The sequence below is a fragment of the Danio rerio genome, chromosome 1 (genome assembly GCF_049306965.1).
Source record: "Danio rerio strain Tuebingen ecotype United States chromosome 1, GRCz12tu, whole genome shotgun sequence".
Lineage (NCBI taxonomy): Eukaryota > Metazoa > Chordata > Actinopteri > Cypriniformes > Danionidae > Danio > Danio rerio.
The window spans coordinates 28,020,001-28,029,704 of record NC_133176.1 but is presented as its reverse complement, the minus strand read 5'-3'; the positions used below and the strand labels follow the sequence as shown (position 1 = coordinate 28,029,704).

The following is a 9,704-nucleotide window of genomic DNA, read 5'->3' as shown; positions in this document are numbered from 1 at the left end:
TTCTAGAAGATCAAGTATAAAGAAAGTAAGAAATGAACTTTAGGATCAATAATGGCCTTAAGGTCTGTGTTATATTTGCTACAAAGAGTTTGGAAATAAAAGAACAGAAACACATTGGTATTATAATTCTATTGCCAAACTACTTCTGAGGTATATGATAAGTAGGTTTTTCTACATCATTCATAAGCCTTCTCAACACCCTTAAAGATACTCACATTATATTTATAGTAGGTCAAGTAAGCACCATTTGAAATAAGATCAATTTAAACCCAAAGAAATAGTACTCTTAGTTACTAAACTGTTATCTAAGCATACATTCAAAAAAATTAATTTACTGTACAAATCTGAACTTTTTTTAATACAGCTAAAGTTGTATTTATGTCAAAAAATGTAGAGCAAGCCAAGCCAGCTGCCTCTGAAACAGTGAAAATGATGTAAAGGTAACCCTGTAATGTGTTCCTTGATGCACATAGTAAGTATAAAGGAGCTGTGAAATTGTGAAAGCACCTCATGAAGCACCTTTTAAACGATATTCAACTATCCATTGTGTGGAACTGTGTCTACAGTTCATCATTGTTGTTTTCACATTGTGAATCTAAAATAAATGCAGTGTAATGAATTGTCTTTCAGATTTGAGGGCAAAAATTGTCACCCTCACTATTATACAAAAGTGCTTTTAAAACACTAAGTAGGCTAGATATTGTCTAAATTGCTCAATCCCAAAAAATGCTTTTATGTATCACACAAGGTGTTTTGTTGCGAGTTGTTTAAGAAAGGCATTTAAAACACTCCCTAGCACCATAAAAAGTGAAAAGTTTAAAAAAGTCACCAAATATGAATATATCTTTCCAGTAATATGTCCAGATTTGTCGGACTGCAAGCACCATGGATAAAGAACAGTGTGTTATCATAAGAGAGTAATTAAATAATAAATAAATATTTCCAATTGTTCAAACAGTAAAGCTTGAATTAAGAGCTTTTAAGAGCTTAAAAACCCACGTATGTTCTATTTTTCCATATAGCAAGCAATATAACAGAGTCATACTGCTATCGATAATCTCATACAAACTGAACAAGCATTATGGGTTATATGGCCAGTGGCAATGAGGTCTGCTGTATTGTAGCACCATTTCACATTTCTGATCTCACTCTTGTTCTTGTCTATGTGAGCACTCTGGACTTACAGATGTTTCTACATGAAATTATTGTATGGCCCAGTCACCTTGGTAAAGGCATAGGGAGATGTGCTTACGTATGTATTGGTAGTGCAGGACATTGACCGTTCGGTAAGCATGAGAAGGAACTGCTTATATGGAGGCTCAGAAGGTTCAGAATGTTCTGAATGTTCTCGTTTCGCCTTCTTTCCTCCGCTCTTGCTGGAAGTGTTTTCAGCTCCATGCTTCTCAGCATCTTCTTCTTTTTCCCGAGCCTTCTCTGCCATCTTTGCTTCCCACAGAGACAGTCCGTGTTTTGCCTCATTTAAGTTCTTGTGCTGATAAAACACCAGAGAGATACGGGTGGGATGGTTGCGATCAGGCTTCTTGACTGGCGTGGTAGCATGAAGCTCCCGCTTAGCACACTCAATAATAATAGACCCATGACTAGGTGCCACTGCCACTCCTCCAATTTCAGGATCAAGGAAGTTGTGCTCACTATCAGACCACACATCTTCCTCCTTTTTTTCTGAAACCTGGGGTAGCTGTGTTGGGTTGACAGCCGGGTTATGGGCATTTTCATTGGGAAGCTTCAAGCTTGATGGTTGGTTAAAGTTGAAGCATTCCTTTCCCAATGGAGGAAACCCCTGAGAGATACCGTTTGCTTCATGCATGCTTATCCCTAAATCTTTATGACTTTGCATACTTAAGGTATTCAGATTTGGGGAAAACATATGAGGATTCTGGGAAATGTGAGGTTTGGGGTATGCATTGCCAGCAGCTGCATAGTCCAAATGTAGATGGGCTGAAGGGGGCCTGGCGAATGCATTCGTTGACATATTAGAATCAAAGCCTGGATAGTGTCCCATAGAGTGTATTCCAGGTCTCATGTTACAGTTGCCATAACCATTAGTTGCCATAGCCTCTCCATAATGTGGTGGATAGTTGACTCCATAGTGTTGAGGTGCATTGTACTGCTGCTCAGAATAAAGTGGATTTCTTTGGGGATGAAACATATCTGGATGCTTTAGATTGGAGGAGTGGTAAGGATGATAGTTGTCCATGGGAATCCCCCCATTACATTGGTAGCCATTGTAGAGAGGGCTGGGTGCAAGAGATCTTGAATAGGGTGAGGGAGCATTAGAAGCATTGATGTAAGAGTTTGGTGCATGCAAAGGAGAGGCATAGGGATCCACAGAAGGTGTTTGAGGATGTGGGGTTGATGGTTTAGAAGCATTTGGGAATCGAGTGAATGGTGGGGAAGCGTAAGAAGGATTGGGATGAGTTTGTTGCGGGAACTGCTGCTGAGGCTGATGGCCAGCATGAGCTTGTGGAAGATGCCCAGAGTCAAGATTTGTTCTCATGTTACCTCGTCCTAGAAAAAATAATAGGATACAATCAAAATGTAAACTTCAATAAATACATTGATAAACAGTTAAGGCCAGATTTACTAAACTAACAAAATTATTTTCAGCGTATTGAGAATAAAAAGCATTGTGGGTGACAATTTGAACACAGGTGGAGCAGCTCTGTGCAGATCTTAATCGGATGCTTTTCAAGGCCCAGGCATACGCTGTGAAATTTTGATCAGCAATTTGGCTTGTGTGTCTCTTCTTGAATTGGGCATAATTTCTGCTTTGTCTTGCGTCGTTTGTTATGTTCTGTTTGTGCAGTGTAGCCTACAGGGGGATGAAAAGGCTCTGTAACCTCTCTGTATATATTTCAGAATGCACAAAAACAATTAAAAGAGTATAAGAAAAAATCAGTTCATACAGTTGAAGTCAGAATTATTAGTTAGCTCCCAGAATTAATAGCCCCCCTGTTTATTGTTCCCCCAATTTCTTCAAATTTTTTTAGGGCGACGCAGTGGCGCAGTAGGTAGTGCTGTTGCCTCACAGCAAGAAGGTCGCTGGTTGGAGCCTCGGCTGGGTCAGTTGGCGTTTCTGTGGGGAGTTTGCATGTTCTCCCTGCATTTGCGTGGGTTTCCTCTTGGTGCTCCGGTTTCCCCCACAGTCCAAAAACATGCGTTACAGGTGAATTGGGTAAGCTAAATTGTCTGTAGTGTATGAGTGTGTGTGTGGATGTTTCCCAGAGATGGGTTGCAGCTGAAAAGGCATCCGCTGCGTAAAAAACGTGCTGGATAAGTTGGCATTTCATTCCGCTGTGGCAACCCCAGATTAATAAAGGGACTTAGCCGAAAAGAAAATGAATGAATGAATGAGATTTTTTAACACATTTCTAAACATAATAGTTTTAATAACTCATTTCTAATAACTGATTTATTTTATTTTTGCCATGATGACAGTAAATAATATTTTACTAGATATTTTTTTGAGACACTTCTATTCAGCTTAAAGCGACATTTCAAGTCTTAATTAGATTAATTATGTTAACTAGGCAGGATAGGTTAATTAGGCAAGTTATTGTATAGCGATGGTTTGTTCTGTAGACTATCAGATAAAAATATAGCTTAAGGAGGCTAATAATTTTGACCTTAAAATGGTGTTTGAAAAATTAAAATAGCTTTTTATTCAAGCTGAAATAAAACAAATAAGACTTTCTGCAGAAGAAAAAAAAATCAGACATAATGTGAATATATGTTTGCTCTGTTAAAGATAATTTGGGAAATATTTAAAAATGAAAAAAAAAATCAAATGGGGCTTTCTGACTTCAACTGTATATGTGCAAGATACTGATCTGATTAAAAAACCTAGTGTTTTTCATTTTCTTTTGTTCCACTCAAGCTTTACACTCCTTTCCATTAGGTGGCGTAAATGTACCATTTACTGGTTTGCCAACACCATTAAATGAAAAAGAAGAAGGGGGTGTGATTTGTTGATTTTACACATAGGTTTCATCTCAATCAGAACCCTATCTCCCTGAGGTCATTCTTCAGCAGGACTTGTGCACTGGTTCGCGCACTGATAAGAACAGTAATTGGCTTGGTTCACTACACATTGGAACAAACTAAGTGTGACATGAAAACGTCCTCATTGTACCTCAAAACTGGAATTTATAAATCAGAGCAAAACTTATATGTTTCATATTCTAATTTTACTATGTTTTTAAAAGTACGTTATAGCTAACTAATTTGATTGTTTCATATCTCAGCAACATTTAAACCATTATATAATATGAATTAATAAAAAATTTAAAAAAAAATAAATATAAAATATAAATTGTTCTTTATTGCGTTTGATTTAGGTCACATGATTCATATTTTGAAAATTCAAACTTTCGTTAAGGCGGGAGGTACACATCAATGCCCTGATTTTTATGGTGCATTGTGGCACCTTTGATGATATGAACATTTCAGTGCACTGGAAGAATTTTGTGATTTGAGACAGCACTAAAAATGGCTGATGCACTAATCAGTGCACTGACTCCTGAATAAGGGTGTTGACAAAGACACACTAAAGCTGCGGTTACACTTGGCTTTTCCTCCCTTAGACTTCCATTTATACGCACGCGAATGCGTCAGACCGGAAACGTGGGGTCATGCGTCAAGTTTCGCAGGTTGCTGCAGTGCAAAGTTCAAGCTTAGTGAACGCTAACCTGCGAAATCGCATCACTTGACTGCGTGAGAACAATCGAGGATCAAAACATGATATCTCTGGACAGAAATTTAAAACATGGAGCAATCCCTCGCTTTTAAAAATGTCTAAAAACCTTGTTTGATCCTGCCCCTTTTCGCAGCGCCGCACGACAGAATATTGCATGCTCAAACTCTAATGTGACCGCAGCTTAATAGTGTGAGCAGTCAATTTGCTGCTGACCAATCAGACTATATAGCATGTGCACATGAATTGTGAGCTTTGACGTTACACCGCGTACCATCTTCTTATAAAGTGTAAGTTGGTACCTTGCTAAAATCACAGAAATTTTCACAGTGTATTCCTGGAATAACAAGTGCTGCCTGTAATGGCCCATTTCCACTGAGTGGTACAGTACACTGCTGTAAGGGTAACAATGGTACTCTTTTGGTGGGAATTGTGTATGACAGAAAGATTTAGTCAATGTATTTTTGCTTGAAGTAATGTCTACAGTAAAACTGTATGGGTCATTCACATATCATATGAGAACAAAACAGATGCTTTATACACATAAATACTTCTGGATAAATGTTTATTACTAACCTTTCTATAAACATAATTTGATTATGCTGATTAACTGCAGATCAATGACTGCAAAAAAGCCTACTGTAATGTCTGCAATTATATAAAATAAATAAGTAAATCCAACATATCTGAACACGTACAGGCCTTTACAGTCTCTTATATTTTTTTAACATATTCCGTCATTCCGAGTTCATAATAGTCCAAAAGGTAAGGTAAGATAATAGGTAAACATGGCAGTTTGTTGATGTTTTAGGCTTCTCCTTTGTTTTTCCGTGCTTCACTCTCGACAGAGAGTCACTTCTGACAGGATTGGATATCAGACGTGCTTCAATGATCACGCGCATGTTATTAAGATGAGCTTAAAAAGTTCATTATTTCAATTATATGTGCCCGGCAAGCTCTCTTTAGACGGGCTCGTAAAAAAAAAAAACAATGAAACACAGCAGATTTTGTTCTTCCTGGTTTTGTTGCCATGTTTATTATGATGACGACAAGGTTTGTTCGAGCTCGGGTCGACAATGGCTCGTTATTATATGTATATATTATTCAGGTGTTATCTCTCGGCTTTGTAATTAAAACATGGCGGTTCCTTTGTTTTCATTCTTGCTTGTTGCGCGAGCGAATGACGTAAATTTGTAAACCAATAGTGTTCAGTACAGCCAAAAAAGCGTACCGTACTTTACCGTACCGTACCGCTTAGTGGAAATGGGCCATAACACAGGAACAAAATGCGTTTAAGCACCAGTTTTTGGGAGTTAAAAAATTGTATAAATTTATGAGCATTAGAAAGGAGAGCTCCTACAAATACATGTGGTATAGGTCAGCCATAAAAATTGTAATAGCTGTGTTTTTAGTAAATGCTGACTAATTCATGCTAAACGAGGGACTGCAGTGGTGCAAACAGATATTAAAACATCTGGCCATGGAATTGTGGTTTGCCATATCATATATTTTATAAAGATTGAAAACATTACCTGTCACTGTTGGGTTCTCATAAGCAGTCTGTTTCTGCTTTGCTTGCTGGGTGTTGTCCGTTTTAGAGTTGGGTGTGTTGTTGTTTGGTTTGTTAGCTCTCTTGGCATCCAGTTTCCTTTGACGGCAAGACTTTGCAGGCTCTGGTAGCATACGCACCTGCCTTCGAAAGGAACTAAGCACCTGAATGGCACCAGTCTTGGTCTTTTCCAGCTGAGCCTCAGCACTGCCAAACTCATCAGTGGATGAGGGCTTGTATAAGGGAAGCACATGCAGCTGCTCATCCTCAGGAATTTTTCCAATCTCGCGATTATCCTCTCTTGTTAGCGTGCAGACCTGCAAAAGGAGCATGGAAAGGGAGGTTTGGCCTGTTTAATTTGTACTTTTGTGGCCACTACTTTGTTCTACTTTTAGAAAATATTAATGTACAGGTCTGTTACAGTTAATTCCATTTTTAGCAATATTATTATTTTATTAATATGAACATTTACTGTAATTCTTACCACAGTACTGCCCCCTTGCATGTTGTGGAGGTCTCTGTGAGCATGAGCACAGAAGTCTAGACAGGCGGTCACTCCTGAAAATGGCCGTCCTTCTTTTAGGCCCAGCCGGCAGTCGGGAGCTCTGTTTTCGTGCTCTACCTATTAAATATCAATAATAGATTGATAGCACCATAGAGTATTTAAAAAAGACATTTGTAGATGCTCCTTAGAAGATAAATGTACTATAACTACTGCTGCTGCATATCATAAAACATCTCAGGAAACTCTGATTTAGAGAAAATCCCATTTATAGTTGCTAACTGAGTGAGATCTGAAGTAGAGAGCTATACCTGATTACTATAAGCATCAGGTGCCATTTTCTTATACACTGGGGCAATGTAGGTTGCAAGACCTTGGAGATTTTGTTCAATTTTCTCTTCCTGTAAGGCAATCAAAAATACTCTGGTTATTTCTAGCTTTGAATGTAATTTGTTGTATGTTTGTGTGAGCATCTCACCTCCTTGGGATCATCAGCAAGCAATTTGAACTTGCGAGGAACTTTACTCCTTGCAAATTTGCAGCCATTATAGTACATGCTCCAAGAGCAACCAAAAGAGAAAGAAGCTCCGCAAGCATCAGCTTCCAAACCCTGACACGCACATGTTCTCCTAAGGACAGTGATCGAAATGACAAAATGTTAAGGTTTAAGATGAATACCATCAATTAAGAATCTATGTAATATTTTAATTTGCATGTTTTCAAATTTTTTTTTAACAGCAATAAGCATTTGCTCTTACTCTTCATTAAGAGCACATCTGCGGTTGGTCAGGGCTCCATGTTTTGTTAAAGTATCACTTAGTTCCATGTAGAGACGATCAGCCAGGCTGGTTGGTATCCCTTCCCAAATTAGGATGACAACTACTACACAGGATGTCTCGCACGAGTGACCAGCCCTCTCTCGTACCAAGACCAGGATTTTCTCGTCTTCATTTGCTCTCCGTATTACCTACAAAATATGTATAAAATATATTGAGAACTGTTTTTTACAGAAAGCACTTTGAGACATTGCTTTCAATGGTGGGTTTTGTTGGCAATGAATATTTAGTAACTCAAGGGGGCAAAAAGAGGCAATATTATCAAAACAGGACACTGCAAGAAAATAAATTTACCCATTTAGCAATCGGGCAACCCAGCCCACTTTTGCCCTCCTTGCCTGTGTACAAAACTTTTTCAATTCTAATGGCACTTCCAGTCATTCCAGATCTGTCAAGAAAAATGCAATGTATTGTAAGTGAAAATAGAGCATTTATTTTGTGCTTCAGTGGAGTTCATAAAAATATACCTTTCTTCCATAATTTTGCGGATGCCTGCAACATTTGAAGCTGATCCTAAATGAGTATAATATGGGCCTTCGTCCCTTTCACTAATTTGCTCTGTGGATTAAAGAATATTAGAATTTTGCATTCTGGAAAAGGTTTTTACTTCTACATGTGTACAAAAATAGCTGTGTGAAGTCTCTTACCAACACAATGGCATGAAGGTATTTCATACTGTGTCTTCAGAGGTGTATCCATCAAATTTTTTATTGGTGTATTAAGCAACTTCATGGGTGACTCCAGAAAGCTTTGTAAGCCAGGTTCAATCTTTTTAGGTGGTGTAAAATGTTGTTGTTTGCACTGTTCCTTTGCATTCCCTTCAGCATTGGTTGAGATCACAGTCACAGCTCCAGCCATCTCCACTTTCACCTTATTGGGAGACTTGATTACCAAAGACTTTTTTTCAAACACAGGTGAGAGTTGGTATTGTTTAAGCTGCTGCTCCATGGTAGCTAGAATACTTCTCTGCTGGTTTTCATCACATGAAGAAGGAGGATGCTCTTGTTTTACCACGGCCTTTAAGACTTTGGTGTGGTCTTCATGTTGCCTTTGCACTTCCATAGGTTGAGCTGAGATTTCAAAACCTGAGCAGTTTTCACTTTTTATGGCTGGCATCATTTGTCTAATGTTGTTGGGGCTTTGCCGTTCCTGCCTCTGCAGAAGGTGCATTCGCAAAGCTGCATGCCTCTGAACATCCATTTGAGCACCATTGCTTGAGAGAGACTCTCTCTGGATTTGGGCAAAGGACTCATGGAATTCAGCTTTGGTCAATGTCCGAACAGGTATCTGAAGACCATCAGAAGCTTGTGAATGTTGTGATTGAGAAATCAGTGACTGTGAGAATTCTGAATGATTGTATATCCTATGTTGGAGAGGTTGCTGGTAGATTTGTTGTCCTGTACTAATGTTCTGTGAGCACTCTGTGTTCTGCTGGAGTTTCCTTTCTGTTAGAGCTTCTACTTCTTTAAACAAGGATGGTGTGTTTGACTTGGATGAGTCTTGAAATCCAAAGTTTTCTCTTATAGCCTTACTTGAAATTTGAACTTGTGCTGGTGTTTTGATACATGCAGGTAACATCTGGAATTCTGAATGAAGGTAGTCCTCTGTTTTAAGCTTTTTTAGGAGTGGCTCAACTTCTTGACTACGGGAAGCATCTCGTGATAGTGGAGATGCTTGCATATTCTGCCTATCCTGAGGGAGCTGATTGGAAAATGTGCTGGTGGCTTGCTGATGAGTTTCAGTAGGTGGTAGCTGGGAAAGGAAGCTTGGGGATAGTATCTGGTCTTGATCATTTTTGCATAATTTCTGGGACATATGTTGCGGGTTGTTAAATTGCATGTTAATATGATTGTGCATACCAGAATTTCTCTGTTGACTTTCAGGGGCAGCACTATGGGGAAACTGTGTAGGAGGTAGCATGTTTTTGTTCTCTTGTGCCTCAATTTCATGTGAGGGAAAACTGGAATTACTGAAATTGTGAGACTGAAAGTTGTTTGGGGGAATGGAATTTATACATTGACTTTGACTCTGTGGGACTGTATGTTGCTGTATGTGGGTCTGTGGAAGGAACAAATCCCACATCTGGGAGTGTTCAGTAGATGG

The 9,704-nt window shown here is 38.8% G+C and overlaps 1 protein-coding gene across 1 annotated transcript in view; it reads right to left on the bottom strand.

Moving 5' to 3' along the window:
* Nucleotides 1-254: 254 nt before the first annotated feature.
* Nucleotides 255-9,704, bottom strand: part of tet2 (tet methylcytosine dioxygenase 2) — a 29,167-nt gene continuing 19,717 nt past the window's right edge. The window contains exons 2-10 of the mRNA XM_005159903.6: nt 8,249-9,704; nt 8,069-8,159; nt 7,896-7,989; nt 7,524-7,732; nt 7,244-7,394; nt 7,077-7,166; nt 6,748-6,885; nt 6,247-6,580; nt 255-2,529 (exon numbers count right to left, since the gene is read on the bottom strand). The exon at nt 8,249-9,704 is cut by the window's right edge and continues 1,281 nt beyond it. Of these exons, the coding sequence (XP_005159960.2) occupies nt 1,193-2,529; nt 6,247-6,580; nt 6,748-6,885; nt 7,077-7,166; nt 7,244-7,394; nt 7,524-7,732; nt 7,896-7,989; nt 8,069-8,159; nt 8,249-9,704 (3,900 nt within the window). The 3' untranslated portion in view covers nt 255-1,192. The remainder of the gene's footprint in view (nt 2,530-6,246; nt 6,581-6,747; nt 6,886-7,076; nt 7,167-7,243; nt 7,395-7,523; nt 7,733-7,895; nt 7,990-8,068; nt 8,160-8,248) is intronic.